Source organism: Elephas maximus, chromosome 19 (assembly GCF_024166365.1).
Source record: "Elephas maximus indicus isolate mEleMax1 chromosome 19, mEleMax1 primary haplotype, whole genome shotgun sequence".
NCBI lineage: Eukaryota > Metazoa > Chordata > Mammalia > Proboscidea > Elephantidae > Elephas > Elephas maximus.
Window position 1 is genome coordinate 19,156,047 of NC_064837.1, and position 19,279 is coordinate 19,175,325.

Below are 19,279 nucleotides of genomic sequence, written 5' to 3' on the forward strand. Positions count from 1 at the left end.
TAACTTTAAAGAAGAAAGTTACCTTTTTTTGTAATCTAATAACAGATGTCCATTTTTTTTCCAAAAGACCAGCATATTTCTTATCTAATTCTTCATTCTAGAGAAAAACATGAGAGCCATTTAAAAGCTATGATAGTTCAAGCCATATAGACCATCTCTAAGCCCAAAGATAACTTAAAATCTGATAATATAAAAATAAGGAGCATAAACTAAGTTAACTGCCAAGTAGAACACAATAACAAATGACGAGATTTGTGAATATGGAGCTGTTAACTTGATACCTGAGTGAAATCCATTCATTAACTATACTATGAATAATAGTAAAAAAAAAAAAAAAAAACCAAACATACCATATCTAATTCAGCTTCCTTTTTAAAAACAGAATATGCCTCTTCATAGCCATTTGAACGAAGATAATCTGCTATAGCTCGATTTCTGAAAGAAAACAAATCCAAATAACTCCTAACAAAATCTCATTTCTATTTTGAAGAAACATTTTGTTTAAAATTCCTTAAGCTTTAAGATACTCTTTTAAGAACGTTTCCTTCTAAATCATACAAGTATTTCACAAGGAACCAAAAAACAAAGCTTCTAGAACACTTAGCCATAGTTACAGTGTATCCACATTATAATATTCTTCTTGAGTTTTTCATAATAAGTTTCTCATGTGTTGTTTACCTCACAAGTTTTTGGCACTCTACAGATCAAGATAAATCAAGATAAGGCTTATATAATTAGGTATTAATTTGTGACAGTGATCATCAATTTTGCCTCCCTTATTACTTACAAGTTGTGGAATGACATCAAGGACACCATCCATGAAGAAAGCAAAAGGTCACTGAAAAGACAGGAAAGAAAGAAAAGACCAAGATGGATGTCAGAGGAGACTCTGAAACTTGCTCTTGAGCATCGAGCAGCTAAAGCAAAAGGAAGAATTGATGAAGTAAAAGAACCGACCAGAAGATTTCAAAGGGCCTCTTGAGAAGACAAAGTAAAGTATTATAATGACATGTGCGAAGAGCTGGAGATGGAAAACCAAAAGGGAAGAACACGTTCCGCATTTCTCAAGCTGTAAGAACTAAAGAAAAAATTCAAGCCTCGAGTTGCAATAGTGAAGAATTCCATGGGGAAAATATTAAACGACACAGGAAGCATCAAAAGAAGATGGAAGGAATACACAGAGTCATTATATCAAAAAGAATTAGTCAATATCCAACCATTTCAAGAGGTAGCACATGATTAGGAACCGATGGTACTGAAGGAAGAAATCCAAGCTGCTCTGAAGGCACTGGCGAAAAACAAGGCTCCAGGAATTGATGGAATATCAATTGAGATGTTTCAACAAACAGATGCGGCGCTGGAGGTGCTCACTCGTCTATGCCAAGAAATATGGAAGACAGCTTCCTGGCCAACTGACTGGAAGAGATCCATATTTATGCCTATTCCCAAGAAAAGTGATCCAACCGAATGTGGAAATTATAAAACAGTATCATTAATATCACACGCAAGCAAAATTTTGCTGAAGATCATTCGAAAACGGCTGCAGCAGTATATCGACAGGGAACTGCCAGAAATTCAGACCGGTTTCAGAAGAGGACGTGGAACCAGGGATATCATTGCTGATGTCAGATGGATCCTGGCTGAAAGCAGAGAATACCAGAAGGATGGTTACCTGTGTTTTATTGACTATGCAAAGGCATTCGGCTGCGTGAATCATAACAGACTATGGATAACACTGCAAAGAATGGGAATTCCAGAACACTTAATTGTGCTCATGAGGAACCTTTACATAGATCAAGAGGCAATTGTTCAGACAGAGTAAGGGGATACTGACTGGTTTGAAGTCAGGAAAGGTGTGCGTCAGGGTTGTATTCTTTCACCATACCTATTTAATCTGTATGCTGAGCAAATGATACAAGAAGCTGGACTATATGAAGAAGAATGCGGCTTCAGGATTGGAGGAAGACTCATTAAAAACCTGCGTTATGCAGATGACACAACCTTGCTTGCTGAAAGTGAAGAGGACTTGAAGCACTTACTAATGAAGATCAAAGACCACAGCCTTCAGTATGGATTATACTTCAACATAAAGAAAACAAAAATCCTCACAACTGGATCAATGAGCAACATCATGATAAACGGAGAAAAGATGGAAGTTGTCAAGGATTTCATTTTACTTGGATCCACAATCAACAGCCGTGGAAGCAGCAGGCAAGAAATCAAAAGACACACTGCATTGGGCAAATCTGTTGCAAAGGACCTCTTCAAAGTGTTGAAGAGCAAAGATGTCACCCTGAAGACTAAGGTGCGCCTGACCCAAGCCATGATATTTTCAGTCGCATCATATGCATGTGAAAGCTGGACAATGAATAAGGAAGACCGAAGAAGAGTTGATGCCTTTGAACTATGGTGCTGGCAAAGAATATTGAATATACCATGGACCGCCAAAAGAACGAACAAATCTGTCTTGGAAGAAGTGTGGCCAGAATGCTCCTTGAGGCAAGGATGGCGAGACTGCATCTTACATACTTTGAACACGTTGTCAGGAGGGATCTGTCCCTGGAAAAGGACATCATGCTTGGCAGAGTACAGGATCAGCGGAAAAGAGGAAGACCCTCAACGAGGTGTATTGACACAGTGGCTGCAACAATGAGCTCAAGCATAAAAACAATTTATGCAGGACCGGGCAGTGTTTCGTTCTGTTGTGCATAGGGTCGCTATGAGTTGGAACTGACTCGAAGGCACCTAACAACAACAACAATTACCTATTATGCTAATATACGCTCAAGGACTGGCAACTGAAATTTAGTTTCCCAGAAAAATATTTCGATAAAATTATAATTAGTAAGTAGTTTTATATCAAAGATAACTTTACACAACTGTTTTTTTTTTTTTTTAAGGCACAAGTTGTAAACTAACTATACTATCATGGAATGGCATTCATTTAGAATTAAAAAGAACTCCAAAGTTAGCGACGTTGAATTAGCAGATGCCCTTTCATGCTTTCCTTATGTTCTTTCAGAGAAGTAAGGAACCCTCCCCCCTCCCACCTTGGGCAACTTATTCCAATGTCTCAATATTTTTATAACCTTAAGTCTAAGATAGAAATAATTGCTTGGCATTTTCTTTTACAATGTTAATTATAATTTAAAAGTTAACAGATGCACATGGTTATACGAATTTTGACTATGTAAATAGGTATAGAATAGAGGTCCATCACTGAACCCCAATATTCCACCTCTGAAGCATCCACTTTTTTCAGAGATAATCTACCCATACACATGCATACCTGCATATAGTCTAATCACTACTTGTTTTTGAAACAAAATGCACTACACTACACATAATGTCCTGTGCTTTGCACTTTCTTTCACGTAAAACCACTTAAACAATCTTAGCAATCACTCTTTATCCACAAATGTAGATCTTTTTTGAAATTATATTCCATTATAGAGATACATGATTTTGTTCCTACAAACAATACTGCCATATAAACATCAATGCCACTGCCTACCTAATTATTTTGGAAAATAAAAACACACACTAGTAGTACTGTAGAATTGGTGGGATTAAGTTTTAATTCAATGGCATATTAAAAAATAATAATAATAATAGTGGGGAAGGATAATAAGGAATTAGAACAAACACCTTGTGTTCCAGGTAACTATTAAAAAACCCAAAACCAAACCTGTTGCCATCGAGTCCATTCTGACTCATAGCGACCCTATAGAACAGAGTAGAACTGCCCCATAGAGTTTCCAAGGAATGCCAGTGGATTCGAACTGCAGACCTTGTGGTTAGCAGCCATTGCTCTTAACCACTATGTCACCAGAATTTCCAGGTAACTATTAGAATGCCAAAAATCAAAATATACTAACTAGCGGGAGCAGTCCACATCACACTCGTGGACATGGGGTTAGAGGAGAGGTAAATTCTTAATGTAATAAAAAAATCTGTGTCTTTGTGCTGCTCATACCACAGACTATACCCTTCTGGCCTGTTCTACTAACGGGTGACAATTCATTAAGAGAGATCTTTACAGAGAGCTAAAATTTGCTTCTTTTTAACTTCCACCAGTCAGTCCTATTTGGGCCTTCCAACACAAAACAAAATAAGAAACCTCATGATATTCCATCAAATATTCTGTGTTAGCAAAGCCTGTGTTACAAACCTTCAAAAAAAATAAATTTCCCTTTGGTTAGAATATCCCAATAATAAGGAAAACAAAGCTGAAAGACATCTATTTCTTAGTTTCCTTTTTATTCCAAAAAAACCAAACAGCTTAACAAGTAAGGGGGGAAATGTAAAAAACTTTGCTTAAACACACTGCACAGGTGACAACACTTATGCTCACAGAACTGATAATATGTATGTGTAACATGTATAAATTACAACAACTATAATCTTAGAGGAAAATCTTTTGTAAAGGAAAGATAAATGGTGACACTTTTCTAGGTTAGAATATTAAAAGGAGAAAAATGTAAAATGAATACTCTTTTTGTAACTGAGAACATTTTTCTTATTAAAAATAACCCCCACGAAAGGAGAGACTGAAAGGGCTGACTCAATAGGGGGAGAGCAAGTGGGAGTACGGAGTAAGACATATGTAAACTTATATGTGACAGACTGATTGGATTTGTAAATGTTCACTTGAAGCTTAATAAAAGTTAATAAAAAAAAAAAAAGTAATACAGAGATACCCCATTTTCCTTTTACCCAGTTTCCTCCAGTGCTAACATTTTGCATAACTATAGCACATTTTCACAACCAGAAAATTGATATTGATATGATCCAGTCTCTTGATTCAACATTTGAAGAATCAAGTTCCCTTCACTCCTGATGGACAGTGCTTAGGAACCAAGTGGACAACGCGATAAACTAGCATTTAGTAATTTGGTAGGAAAGAGTCGCCAGCCCAAGCTCTATGTCTGGTGTGAGCTCAGAACGTTCTCCATGTACCTCTCCTCTTGATAAGGGATCAGCTTAGCTACCACAGTCTCCTGTTCCAAAGTCAGTTGGGTCTCATAACTTTGGATGGACCTTTGCCAGAAGTTGGAATAAAACCATGATGTGAAAACTTAAAAAAAAAAAAAAATAAATAACCCCAACACTTTGAGACTACCACTACCTTTTTAGTATAGTCTTCTCATACCATTTTCTCTGTCTATATATTCACATCACCATGCATGCATATATACGAATTTTAAACAAGTATTTTAACCTGCTAAATTTATTCAACAAGTTGTGAAAATCTTTCCTTGTCAATAATATTCTTTTACAATATCAGTTATTAATGCTCAAACAATATTCCATTCTACAGAGCAGCAAGTTTTACCTAAGCTATTAATTTTTTTTATTAATAATATTAAGCTTTAATCTATTGCTGGATCCCAGGTTGTTTCTACTTCTCACCATTTAAAAAAATACCGCAAACAAACTTCCATATAGAAAAAGCCTTTCTCACATTTTTATACCCGAGTCAAAAGAGATACATATTATAAAGCGACATTTTGATCGGTACTGTCGAACTGCTTCCTAGAAAAATGGTACCGATTTATGCTCATACCAGCAGTTATGAATGTCTCCCCACTACCTTTACTTTTCAAACACTTGGGTTAACATTTACCGACTTTAAAGGTGGGGAGGGGGTTTGATACCCTGAGACTTTGCTTATATAACTTTTGTAATAGACTAGAGGTTAAATTTCTAAAACTTTTGCAACATATCCAAATCCTGTGTGGCTTAACCGAATGTATTTTTAAAAAGATATATGTTAATCAAGTATGATTAATTAGAAAGATGTAGGTAATTCCACATGTGCATAAAGCAGCACCTCAAAATAGCCATATTTCACATTGATACATTTTAAAATTTTAAATCCAATACAAACAAAAAGTCCAACATTCACTGTCTCATTTGACCCTAACACCATTCTGTTAAATTACCAGAGGGCAGCATTATTCCCAATAGTACATACTGAAAGGCTGACTTATCTGAGGCCACACAGCATCACCACCCACCCTGTCATACTGTGGCGGCTTGCATGTTGCTGTGATGCTGGAAGCTATGTCACTGGTGTTTCAAATACCAGCAGAGTCAGGATGGACGCGTCTCAGTGGAGCTTTCGACTAAAAGAGATAAGGAAAAAATGCCTGGCAATCTACTTCTAAAAATTAGCCAGTGAAAACCTTATCAAAACAGAACACTGTTGGACTTGCTTGCTATGGACGTGTCATTAGAAGGCATCAATTGCTAGAGGAAGACATCATGTTTGGTGAAGTAGGGGGCCAACAAGGATGAAGGAAACCCTCAGCGAGATGGACTGGCAAAACAGCCACAAAGGCGGACTCGAAAATGCCAGCGACTGTGAGAATGATGCAGGATTGGGGAACATTTCATTCTGTTGGATGTAAGGCTGCCATGCATCGGAGCTGGCTGTCTGTCTGTCTATGTATCACAGCTAATAAGTAGTAAAAGCAATTTCAACCAACATTTCTTGAGTGGGCAAGAAAGAAACAGGCTAAGCAAGTGTAGCTCAGCATCCCCTTCTTCAACCAGAGTAGTTCCCTTTTTATGTATCTTCATGTATTTCTTCATAAATTATTTAAAAGTGGATTTACACATGCAGTGAGATGGATCGCTTTTGTGTGGCCTTCTTCTCCATGGTCTTGTAACTCCCACCCATGTCATCGTGTGGGACTGTGCAAATGTGGTAATTGTGGCCCACCAAGGGATCGGTCAGTTTTGTCTTCAAAAAGTCAATTCCATAGCAGAGGGAGGATTCTACCACCACCAAGGAAGAACAGCCATGAGCAGACAGTGTGTCCTTTGCACCTGGGGTCCCTGCTCTGAGAAAACTCCTGGAACCAGGAGACCTAGAGAGTGAGCTGTAACCTAGACAACGGCAGGAAGCAGTGGCAGGAGAAACTGGCAGGAGATCTTGCAGTGGGTTTCCTGGCCCATGGAGTGAGAAAGCTGAGTGCCTGGGGTGCCTCTGGGGATTTATTAAACCCCTCAAAAAACCAAACCTGTTACCGTCTTATCAATTCCGATTCATAGTGACTCTACAGGACAGAGCAGAACTGCCCCATAGAGTTTCCAATAAGCAGCTAGGGGATTAGAACTGCCAACCTTTTGGTCAGCAACCTGAGATCTTAACCACTGTACACGGGCTAAAAAGGCTTTGTAACACTCGCCTCAGCAGGGCAGAGGCCTAGGGTCAGAGAGAGGTGTGCCTGCAAACATAGCTGAAAAGAGGCTGTCCTGAGGAAGAACTGTATCCTGAGTGTTCCTGAGCCTGAATTATAACCTGTTACTTCCCTAACAACCCCATAATCGTGAGTATGGTCTGTGAGTTTCTGTGCGGCCACTGCAATGAATTATAGACCCCACCACAGAAGTAGAGAGTGCCATGGGAGGGACATTCGGTTTCAGAATTGGTAATGATGGCTGAGAGAGAAGGCATGTCTGACCTCCACCTCATAGAAATCAGCCTTGAGCTACTGATGTTGATTCTCTTTCCCCCTTGTGGAGAGAGAGGAGATCACACACCTCCCCCACGTCGTTTTTACAATATGGCTCTTTAAAAATCCCCATACACAAATCCTTAAAACCAGATCTGACTGAGAAATTCACATTCTTAACCACTGGGCTTTACGGTTCTAGTAATGGCTGGATGTGGGAGACGTATTTTCACCACCACCACCACCGCCCCACCTAGCAAGAGTGGTTTCAGAACTTAAAGCCGCCTCAATATTCTGTTCTCCAATAACGTAAAATATTGTAGTCGGGATAGAGCAGTGACGTTTGGGGAAGGAGAATATCAGGGAAAGGTTCTCTTTCTACCCAATGAAAGTAAAATCCTTAGTTACAAAATTTATAACACTGTGACAAACATACTGTAGATACTTGCTCATATAACTAAAAAAACCACTGACAGGTAAGTTTAGAAAATTAAGTGCTATCACATGATATTAATAATCTAATACTGAACCATCGAAGAGGAAGGTATATGTGTACAAAAATACAGTCAATAAATGAGAGTTGAATTAGAGTCTGATAGCATTAAGTATAATTGTGCAACACATCAATGATGTACAAAGGCTACAGCCTAGTCCCAGAAGAGCTCTAGTCAATTCTATTCCCATATCAGATACAATTCAGTCACAGCCAGCTTCTAGCCACTTATCAGGTTAGAAAAAGTCCGGTCCCCCCGGCCAGTTAATTTTTCACAACCACCACCACCGCCCCACCTCTCAATATCTAAACCAACTGTCTGCTCCAGTGATGTGGAACCTCTTATTAAGGCAAGACGTACCACCATCACTTAAAGTAAGAATTAAGACTGAGGAATCTTATGATTCTAACAGCCTAAAGGGTACTTCTGGGGCTTGCTACTGATTTCAGGCTTTTGTCTCTTTTGAAAAAAGAAAATGGATAAGTGGACAAAGGTATGATAATTTCTCAAAGAAACTTAGTACACGCAATTTAAATTAATCTCCCCGTAAATGAAAACCAAAAACCAGTAACCCTGTCTAGAATCAGAGAAAACGGTTAAAAATCAAAAGAACTGAGATCAAAGACCTTTATCCATCAATAAACAGACCCTGGCTAGACAGAGCTTAAGTAGATCAGATTTTAAGCACTTCAGCTGACTTCCTACTGCTTTTAATTGTTCTTCTATCCCCCAGGATACTTTCTGTAGCTGTGACATCAATCATAACACATCCCCATCACCATCCACACACACATTCACACTCTTAAAAAGGGAAGTGAGATTTAAAAAGTTACTCTGAATGCTAAGGACTGCTAAACAATAACAACTCTAAAGAGACTGGATAACACCAGCAACAAAAGCAAAATACGCCAGCGCCCCCTGCAGCTCCTGCAAAGTTCCATCAGAGCAGAGGGACTCACAGAGCATGCGTTAGTGGGGATGGAGGGAGGGGCCTGTTTTCACAGGTAAAGGAAGTGAGGCTCACAGGGCTTCAGTGACTTTTTGGTTAGCAAGTGGTAGAGCTGGAAATCAAATTCAGGTTTTTTTGAAGCCCAGATGAGGATAACAATGTTTTTCAAACTGTACTCTAGCAGCCTGCTGTGTGCCGTGGAGTCAATCCTGACTCACAGCGACCCTACAGGACAAGGCAGAATTGACCCATAGTTCCCAAGGCTCTCATCTTCACAAAAGCAGACGGCCACATTTTTCTTCCGTGGAGTGGCTGGTGGGTTCAAGCTGCTGACCTTTTGGCTAGCAGCCAAGTGCTTAACCACTGTACCACCAGGGCTCCTTCTAGCACCCTAAGGTTTAATAAAAATATACTAAGAGTTCTATAAAAAAAAAACACGTTGCCATCGAGAGTTCTATAAAAAAAAATAGATACTTAAAATTCACTGTTTATATGAGGAAAAACAAGGTTTAAAAAAAAGGCTAACTTGTTTCCTTTACCAGGCCCATTAAAAGGGATACACTACAAAGACTGATTTCACAGATTTTAGAAATTAGGGAAATAAGAGCTAAGGAAAGGCCTGGTGAATCTGGGAAGGGTGAAGGCCATGGAGCATACCGTGAGGGTAACAGAGAAGACCAGGCGGAATGGGATCAAGCATGCAGGTTCACACCATCAGAAGCCCGTCTTTACTACACTGCTCCAAAAGACATCCCTCTGTCACACCACCTGGGCTACACCATTTTAAATAAATACAAAGATAAACTATGTAACCCTGGGGGAAAATGTGAACAAATTCATTCTCAAAGGCAGAGATGCTAGACAGGGCCATTCCATAAGCTGCTGCCACAAGACATCAACCAAGTCTCAGATGCATAACACGACTTCTTAAATATGATTAAATTGCGCACTGAGTCTTTGGGGAAAGAGAGTTCTAGACCACAGGGCTTACACTGCTCCAACCTAGTGTCCCCTGACATATCTGTCTGACCAAGGGTTACAATTATCATCCTCCACTATCACACTTGAACAAAGCTACTGCAAAGGCAAGATTCAATTATCGCCAATCTTGTGACAAGAACAAGTCCAGGAAGAGGTTACAATGAAACCTTATCCATAACGGGGACGAGTAAAGGAGAACGAAATTTGGTCAAGTCAAGGTGAGTGGACCTTCATATTCACCATCAAGCAAAAGAACACCTGCTTCATATATACTAGCTTGTCAGTTACAATTTCCCTTTAACAGTCACTGGGTCAGAGGTAACATCCTGACACTTAACTCACCCACCCCGTCGCCCCATCCCCCAACACTCCAGCAGCAACAAAACTAGCAAATAAGTAAACCAGGCTGATTTTTGTTTTTTTAAAAGCAAAACCATTATTGTTGCTCATTTTCGTATTTAAATGTTTTGAGTAATGGAGCCAGAAAGTAGAGGAGAGCCACTGAACAGTTCAGTTTTCATCCCACCATACCACTGCTTGTATTTTCTTCTTTACCCTTTTAACTTAAGAAAATAACTTTACTGAAAACTAAGATAACTGAAATATATGTATGATTCACTCGACTAGACTCCTAATTACGTTGTTTTAAGTTACTGCTACACACATAAATTATTGACTGACATTAGATTTTAAAAAAGTTACCCAGCTTAGTAAGGTCAGAGGTCAGCTATGTCTCTAAAGACCGGAAGATCTTGCCTTAGTTCCTCAGGAAAACCTGCAACTTTCAAAATCCTTTCCACTGTTCCTTTAATACAGGTCTATATAGCAGGGTCCCTAGGTGGCGAAAATGGTTTACGCTGACTACTAATGTAAAGGTTGGTGGTTTGAACCCACCCACTGGTCTTGGGGAAGAAAGACACTGGAGACCTGCTTCCATACAGATTATGGCCAATAAAATCCTATGGAGCAGTTCTACTCTGTAGCACACAGGGTCACCATGAGTGGGAAATCAACTTGACGGCAACATTTTTTTTTTTTTTTTTTAAATAGTAATAGTAAGACATCCCTTCTTATTTAGAATATTATTGTTGTTGTTGTAAATTCAGGCTGCACAATAAGCAGGACAGCCGATACGGCTGTAATTACTGAGAAGTTTGGAATTTGGAACATTAATGTTTTTTTAAATGTAAAGCCAATTTTCACTACAAAACAAGGAAGGAAGAAAAGAAAGAAGGAACTCAGAAGGGGATGAGTGTCTGTTATATTTCTAATGCCACACTGACCCATATCCAGCACCGTCGTCCAGTCGATTCCAACTCATAGCGACCCTATAGGACAGAGTTAAAAAAAAAAGGAGAGAGTACAGAATATAAAAAGGTTATGTTATGGTCCCTTGCCTTCTAGAATATGTAAATGTATCAGAGGAGCAAAAGCAAAGTTGCCAAAGTATGTGAAACTTAACTCAGGCAAGAACTAAATGAGATTAAATGGAAGAACCTTTTTATAAAAGCAAAATTTGGGTTCAGCCTTCCAAGTACACAAAGCAGGAGACTGAGAAACAGACATATGACAGATCTCAATATATATCAAAAGGCATCTGATAAATTCTTCAATATTCTTTATTTTAAAACATTCCTTAACAATGGAAGGTTCTCTGTTAACATGGAAAAAAAAAACAAAACCCTCAACTAATTGTTAGTAGTGAAACACTAGAAACATTTGCATTGAAGCCAAGAACAAGCCAAGGATGCCTATAATCACTACTATTATTTAAAACTGTTCTAAAAAGAATTCATCTAAATAACTGATATATGTATTGGAAATGGGGTGGCACTGCAATGAGAGAAATGGTTGAAAAAATATGACAGAAACAGTAATATAATGAAAGTGATATTTTTAAAAGACCTACTTATCAGAAGTGTGCAGGCAGATTAGAGAACAACTAAAAAGAAGAAGCCCACCTTGCAGTAAGTCAAGCCCTAAAGCATGAAAATGAAGATCCTTTAAAATTAGGTCATATTCATAATAAGCATCCCCAGAAGTATCTGGGTAAATATAGGTCCCATTTGTTGATGAAGCACGGTTTTTTCTCTCCAGTGAACAGGAGGGTGTTCGATAATCTATAATATTGCTAATTACAGATTTATATTTTTAAAATTACTATGGGCTGAGTCATAATACATGGTTGTCATTCCAGTGCTGCCTTATTAATCATTTACTTGTCCCTGGTCGGAAACCCTGATGGTGTAGAACTATGGGGCAGTTCTACTCTGTCCTATAAGGTTGCTATGAGTTGGAATCAACTAGACAGCAATGGTTTTTTTTTTTTTTTTTTGGTGTCCCTGGTCCCTTTCCTCATTCATAAATACCCTAACTGCATTGCAGTTAGGCTGACCTTCAACCCCACGTACAAAATAGGAGCTTCAGGTATATAACTTTCTCACCACATCTTGATCATCTTTGGAGATGTTTACATTTCACTTTTATCAACAAATGTTGAAATATACTTTTTGAAGCAATCAGTAACTTCATAATTTTGGTTCAAGCTCGCAAATATGTGTTTTTGTTTACTGGCTTATGTTTTGGCATGTATAACATTAACAACAAGGAAAAATACCAGTACCCCTACAGTACAGCACGTCAGATTGTAGTTTTTTTTAAATCTGGCATGATCAGGATATGATGCATTCTACTGAATGAAATATTTTAATTAAAAAAAACTTCCAAAGAATAAAATAAAAAAACTTTCAAAGAACAAACTGTTAAATATAATAGAAACTGAGAATACTTTAGTCTTCTTTTGATGACTCAGAAGGCCCTTAAGAATCTTTTATTTTGAGGCAAGAGTAACAAACGTTTTAATCATTGTACGGGAAGTGGTATCGGCAATATGGCTATAGTTTCCATGATTGTCAAACTTTTGTTATTGATTTGTGACTTCAGAGACCCTATGTGTTGTTACAGAGCAGAACTGTGCCACTGTGTTTTCTTGGCTGTAGTCTTTACGGAAGCAGTTTGCCAGGCTTTTCTTCTGTGGAAATGCCAATCTTTAGGTTAGCAGCTGATTGCAAATCACCTGTGCCACCCAGGCTCTTTCAACTAAGTTTTTTAAAGCAAAAAATAGCTTAAAAAAAGGTATTATGAAGAATGTGGCTTCAAAAGACCTAGATTTGAGTTCCAAATCTGCAACTAACTAAACTTTTGAAGAAAGTTATTTAACTCTCTAGATTCCAATTTCCCCATTATGTAAAACAGGGATCTAATCCCATGCCTAACTGGGCTATATATGTATATATATATATAAAAAACTGTTCAGCTGTTAAATTAATATAACAAATTTAAATATTAATACTCAATGCTTCATAGATTAGTAACAATGTAAACTGGCACCACCATTTTGGAAAACCATTTGGCAAAAGAATAAAGAGCTAGAAATACGTGCATAAATTTTGAGACCCAGTATTTCTACTCCAGGAGTTTAACTGAAAGACATAATCCTAAATCAGAAAAACACATGCATACTGATACTCGGCAAAGCACTATTCAGAACAACATAAAAGTTGAAATGATATGGATATTCAAGAAGAAAGTAATTAAGTTAAATAAGACATATATGGTAATAGAGAACAGAGCACTGCTGGCACAGTGGTTAAGAGCTCCGGCTGCTAACCACAAGGTTGGCAAGGGTCAGCAGTTCAAATCCACCAGCTGTTCCCTGGAAGCCTTACACACAGTTCTACTCCGTCCTACACGGTTGTTGCGAGTCGGAGTTGACTCAATGGCAACGGGTTTGGTTTTTGGTTTCATAGGTAATATAGATAACATTTATGAAAATGCTGAGTAGGGGAAAAAAGATAAATTTTATAGACTAATTACAAATATGGGATGGTGGCACATACACAGAGACAAAAAAAGTAAATACACAAAAGTGCTAGTACGGTTTGGCTAGGGTGGTGGAATTATGGGGTGGTAAGTTTTCTTGTTTCTGTTGATCTTTTTTTTGAAAACCAAACTTATAATAAAAAAATTACTGAATCCAGGTGAAAAATATTATAATGTATTTGACTCAACAATAATATAAAGTCAATGGCGTATGAACCGAAGTAATTTAAGAAAAACTTTTTAAAAGGGAGAGAGGTTTAACTATACAAGAAACATACAAATAATTATAAGGAAAAGAAAGAAAATATTTGCTTTAAAATACCACAAGGAAATAATATCTTTCATAAAAAGCCTTATTCAAAGATGTAAGATCAATAACAGGAAAGAGCGTGAACAAAAGAACGAATACAAGTAAACAAATCTTTAAAAAAGTTCAACTTTACTGTAATGAAACTAAAATAGTAAAACATATATTTTTAAATTATTTTGAAACCAACTGCTTCATTGAACTTTCTTCTATTAATTTTAATATTTTTCAATGGATTCTTTTGGCTTATCTAGGTAACCATATCATATGGAAAAAATATCTGCCATCTCTTTTTCAACATTTATACCTGTATTAAGTTTTCTTGGTTTAATGAATTGATTAGTACATCTGAACAATGCTATATAATCACAGTGATCATGGACAAATCATTCTTGAATTATATCATTAAATATAACATGAGCTGTTGATCTCTGGTTTTTCAATTTAATAAAGAATCCTTCCACACTTAAAAAGTTTTTTTTTTTTTTAATTTCTAAATAAGAAACCTATTTGGAGTTTTATCGGATGACATTTTGGTATATGTTGTTGTTGGTACTGCTGTCGAGTTGACTGGGACTCATGGTACGCCACGTGTGCAGAGCTGAATTGCTCCACAGGGTTTCCACGGCTGTGACCTTTCAGAAGCAGATTGCCAGGCCTGTCTTCTGAGGTGCCTGGGGGGGTCTGACCACCAAACTTTTGGCTCATAGTTGAGCGCTTAACTGTTTGCACCACCTAAGGACTCCGGTTCAGTGTAGGGGATTAAATGTTATTTCTTGAACACGATGAATTATATGAAAGTCTTCTAATGCTGAATCACGCCTCTATTCCCAGAAGACAGCCTAGGTGGTCATGATACATTATTTTATATTTATATTCTATTTGCTGATATTTTAATTAGAATTTATGCTTTTGTATTTATGAATGAGACAAGTTTACAATTATCACAGATTTTGATATCATGCAATGCTAGCTTCATAAAAAGAGCTGTTATTTTTTCCAAGTCCTAGAATAGTTTAAATAACAAAGGAATTACCTGTTCTTTGAAGCTCTGAAAGGGCTTATCCTGAAACCATCTAAGGATAGGGTATTTCTGTTGTTATTCTTAGATTATTTTCTCAAATGTTTCCACAGTTATCTGTCTATTCAGGTATTTTACTTCTAGAGTCCATGTTTTTTGAATGAGATAACTCAAAATATTCAAGATACGGACTTGCCTCCAAAATATTTTATAAATTTAACCCATTCTCAAATTTACTGCTTAAGGCATTTAAAAAAAAATTCATAAAACGATGTTAAAGTTTATCAGAAGAACACAAATATGAGGAAAAGAAAATTATAAAACACAAAAAACTAGAACTTTTTATTTGCTGTTGAAATTCATTATAAAGCTATAATAATCAAAATTGTTTTTCTGTTTCCTGAAAGCAAAACAATCCAAAATCCAAAGCAAGTCTTTTTAAGAAGGTGCTTTCAAATCAATGAAGAAAGGACTATTCAATAAATAATGTTTGGTCAAGCTGATAATGACAGGGAAAAGGCAGTTAGATTCCTTCTTCACGTAACCAGCAAAAATAAATTACAGATGACTTAGACTTAATTATAAAGTGCAAGCACACACAATACAGGGAAGTCAGCACTACTGGACTAAGCCAAAAGCTAGGAAGTTTGCTGAACACAACCACACACTTCGAGGGACAGAGTAGCAGGGGCAGGAGTCTGAGGACTATAGATTCAGGGGACATTTAGGTCAATTGGCATGACGAAGTTTATTAAGAAAATGTTCTGCATTTCACTTTGGTGAGTGGCGTCTGGGGTCTTAAAGGCTAGTGAGCGGTCATTTAAGATGCATCAATTGGTTCCAACCCACCTGGAGCAAAGGTGAATGAAGAACCCCAAAGACACGAGGAAAATACTAGCCCAAGAGACAAAAGAGACCACATAAACCAGAGACTTCATCAGCCTGGGTCCAGAACTAGATGGTGCCTGGCTACCACCAATGACTACCCTGACAGGAAACACAAAAGAGAGTCCCTGAGGGAGCAGAAGAAAAGTGGGGTGCAGAACTCAAATTCTAGTAAAAAGACCAGACTTAGTGGTCTGACTGAGACTGGAGGAACCCCAGAAGACATGGCTCCCAGGTTCTGTTAACCCAGAACTAAAACCACTCCTGAAGCAAACTCTTCAGACAAAGAATAGACTGGACTATAAGACATAAAATGATACTTGTGAACAGTGTGCATCTTAGTTCAAGCAGATACACGAGACTAAATGGGCAACTCCTGGCTGGAGGTGAGATGAAAAGGCAGAAAAGGATAAGAACTGGTTGAATGGACACGGAAAATCTGGGGTAGAAAGGAGGAATGTGCGGTCACATCATAGGGATAGCAACTAAGGTTCATAACGATGTATATATAAAATTTTGTATGAGAAACTAACTTGAGCTGTACACTTTTACCTAAAGCACAATAACATACATAAAAATGGACATTTATGTATTTATGATTAGTGAAGATCATCCCAAGGCTGACTCTAAAGGAAATAACCAAGGAAAAGACACAGATTTCACTAAATGAAACCTATTTGCAACACAGGAAAAAGGGTAACTATGCTAACTATCCTTAGTTAACTAAAATCCCCTTATGAGTCAACAAGAAAAATATAAATACCCCAATAGAAAAAAAAAGGTAGCAATGCCATGACTAGGCAGTTCGCACAAGAACGACAAAAGGCAAAACACATACAAAACATTTTCTAACTCACAATAACTTTAAAACAAAAATTTCTATGAATTGTGGGATTACAACTTTGATTTTTGCAATTCCTGATATTATGAGAAAATAAACAGTAAAGCTTTAAAAAAAAAAAAGACAACTGAACATTATGTACAACAAAAGCAGCCAAGACTTATGAAGCATTTACTTCATACCAGGCACCACACCAGCCAAGCATTTTACATGCTGTATATTTAATTCTCATAACTCTATGATAAAATATCCCTAGTGCTATAGATGGAAACAGACTGAGAAGCTGACTGACTTGTTTAAATCCGTACAGCGGTATAGGCAACTACAGTGCCAGTGCTAGAACCCATGTCTGTGACTCCAAAAGCTCTTACCTACTATGTTATGTGATTTAAATGATCTCACTCTAAATTTCAAAAAACAACAGCAACAAAAAAACAACTGTGAAACTGGAAAATCTGGAGGGACTATATACCAAAACGGTAGCACTGGGTTGCTGCCTACAGGTGGCATCTGGAAATTTTTTTTTTCTTTTTCTGTATTTTCTAACATTAAAAATACTACTTAAAAATTTTTCCTAATTACCAAATTTCAAATAGTCCTAAGTGTTCTACTTGTATATTCAAAGTCTATTAATACGTGACATTTAACACAGGGAATCTAGGAACTGGGTCCTAGTCAGTCTCTCTCATTGATCTTAGTCCCAGTTTCTAGGAATTGTGTACTTAGGTGTTTCTGTTACATTTCAAGAGGTGAAATGGTTAGAAAAAAAAGTCACCAATAATTTTAAATTTAAATTTTAACAAACACCACCAGAACGTCCTGCAAGATGATTACAATTCTACCCTGTTAGTTTCCTAAGGCTGCTGTAACAAATTACCACAAACTGTGTGGTTTAAAGGAGCCCTGGTGGCACAGCAGCTAAGCACTCAGCTGCTATCCAAAGGGTCGGTGGTTTGAACCCACCAGCCTCCGCAGGAGAAAGATATGGCAGTCGGCTTCAGTAAAGATCGCAGCCTTGGAAACCCTGTCCTACTCTGCCCTATAGGGTCACTGTAAGTCAAAACTGACTCAGCAGTTACGAGTCTGGTTTTTTGGTTACGGATGTGGTTTAAACCTATGGAGCACCTACACAGTTCTATGTTGACTCACACGACGGTTGCCATGGACAGCAACTGGTTATATGGTTTAAAACAGCAGAAATTTATCCTTTGACAGTTCTGAATTCACAGTGTCACTGGCAAGACTATGTTCTCTCCGAAGGCTCCAGGGGAAGATCTTTCTTGTCTTTCCCAGCTTCTGGCAGCCCCAGGTGTTCGTTGGTTTGTGACAGGCTAATTCTAATCTCTGCTTCCATCTTCATATGACCTTCATCCCTGTTTGTCTTCAAACTGACCTTCTGCTCACTCTGTCTTTTAAGTTCTTGTAAGGACATCAGTTATCAAGAGATTAAAATCTACCCTAATGACCTCATCTTAACTAATTGCATCTGTAATAACTCTATTTCTGAAAAAGGATCACATTCACAGGCATGGCGATTAGGGCTTCAACATATCTTTTTGGGAGACAAAATTCAATCCCTAACACTCTCCTCCCTAAGTACAATCTTGCATGTCTATTTGTCTACACACTATCCTACACTAGTTTAAAAAATAAGAAACTTAAAATGAATCTATAATCAAATTAGCTTTTATAGTAACTTACCTTAAAATAAGATTTATTACTATCTAAAATCCTTAAATCATGTTTTATCCACTAGATCCCAATATCTGTTTTTATTAAATTACATCATCCTTATATTCAATCACCTTTCCAGCTATTTGGGATTCTGGTTCAGTTTTTCAATATATTTTATAGCTTCGTGTAATTTACAAAATTGAAAGAGTGGCCTCTATTTTTAAAACTCGAAACAAGACAAATTTCAGTGACTCAAACTTCTCATTAGAAGTAACTACTCTTTTGTACTATTACTGCCATTCAGTCCATATTTATCCACCCTGTCCACAAGGATTATTTCTTACATACGTTTCTGATAACCAACATACTGTGTGTACGACACTCATTCTATATAGCAGATTAGTAACATGTCTAAAAAATGAAAGGTTAACATGATTGCCCTGAGAAGAACTGGAACCCAAGTAGAGATTAAAGAAATTTTTTTATATACTTTTATATGACTTTTCTGTTTATCATGTATATAATACTTTTATATAAGAATAAAATTTTAAATCTTTAAGGAAATAAAGTCTGACCTAACTTGTTCTTTGCAAATCCAGGCTGGGACAGTAATATTTTAAAGCGGAATAGTTTAAAGATTAATCTCAAATTCACTGGCATACACTTTCTTTTTCTCTTGTAAATCTCATTCTTTCGATAATCAGGGATGTAGATGTAATTTATCAGGGACAGAAGACCTGAATTCATTTGAAGTAGCCAGGTATTCTCGTAAAATCTCTTTA

The 19,279-nt window shown here is 37.3% G+C and overlaps 1 protein-coding gene across 1 annotated transcript in view; it reads right to left on the reverse strand.

Moving 5' to 3' along the window:
* Positions 1–19,279, reverse strand: part of PAFAH1B1 (platelet activating factor acetylhydrolase 1b regulatory subunit 1) — a 69,467-nt gene that overhangs the window by 17,749 nt on the left and 32,439 nt on the right. The window contains exons 3-4 of the mRNA XM_049861059.1: positions 351–435; positions 23–97 (exon numbers count right to left, since the gene is read on the reverse strand). Of these exons, the coding sequence (XP_049717016.1) occupies positions 23–97; positions 351–435 (160 nt within the window). The remainder of the gene's footprint in view (positions 1–22; positions 98–350; positions 436–19,279) is intronic.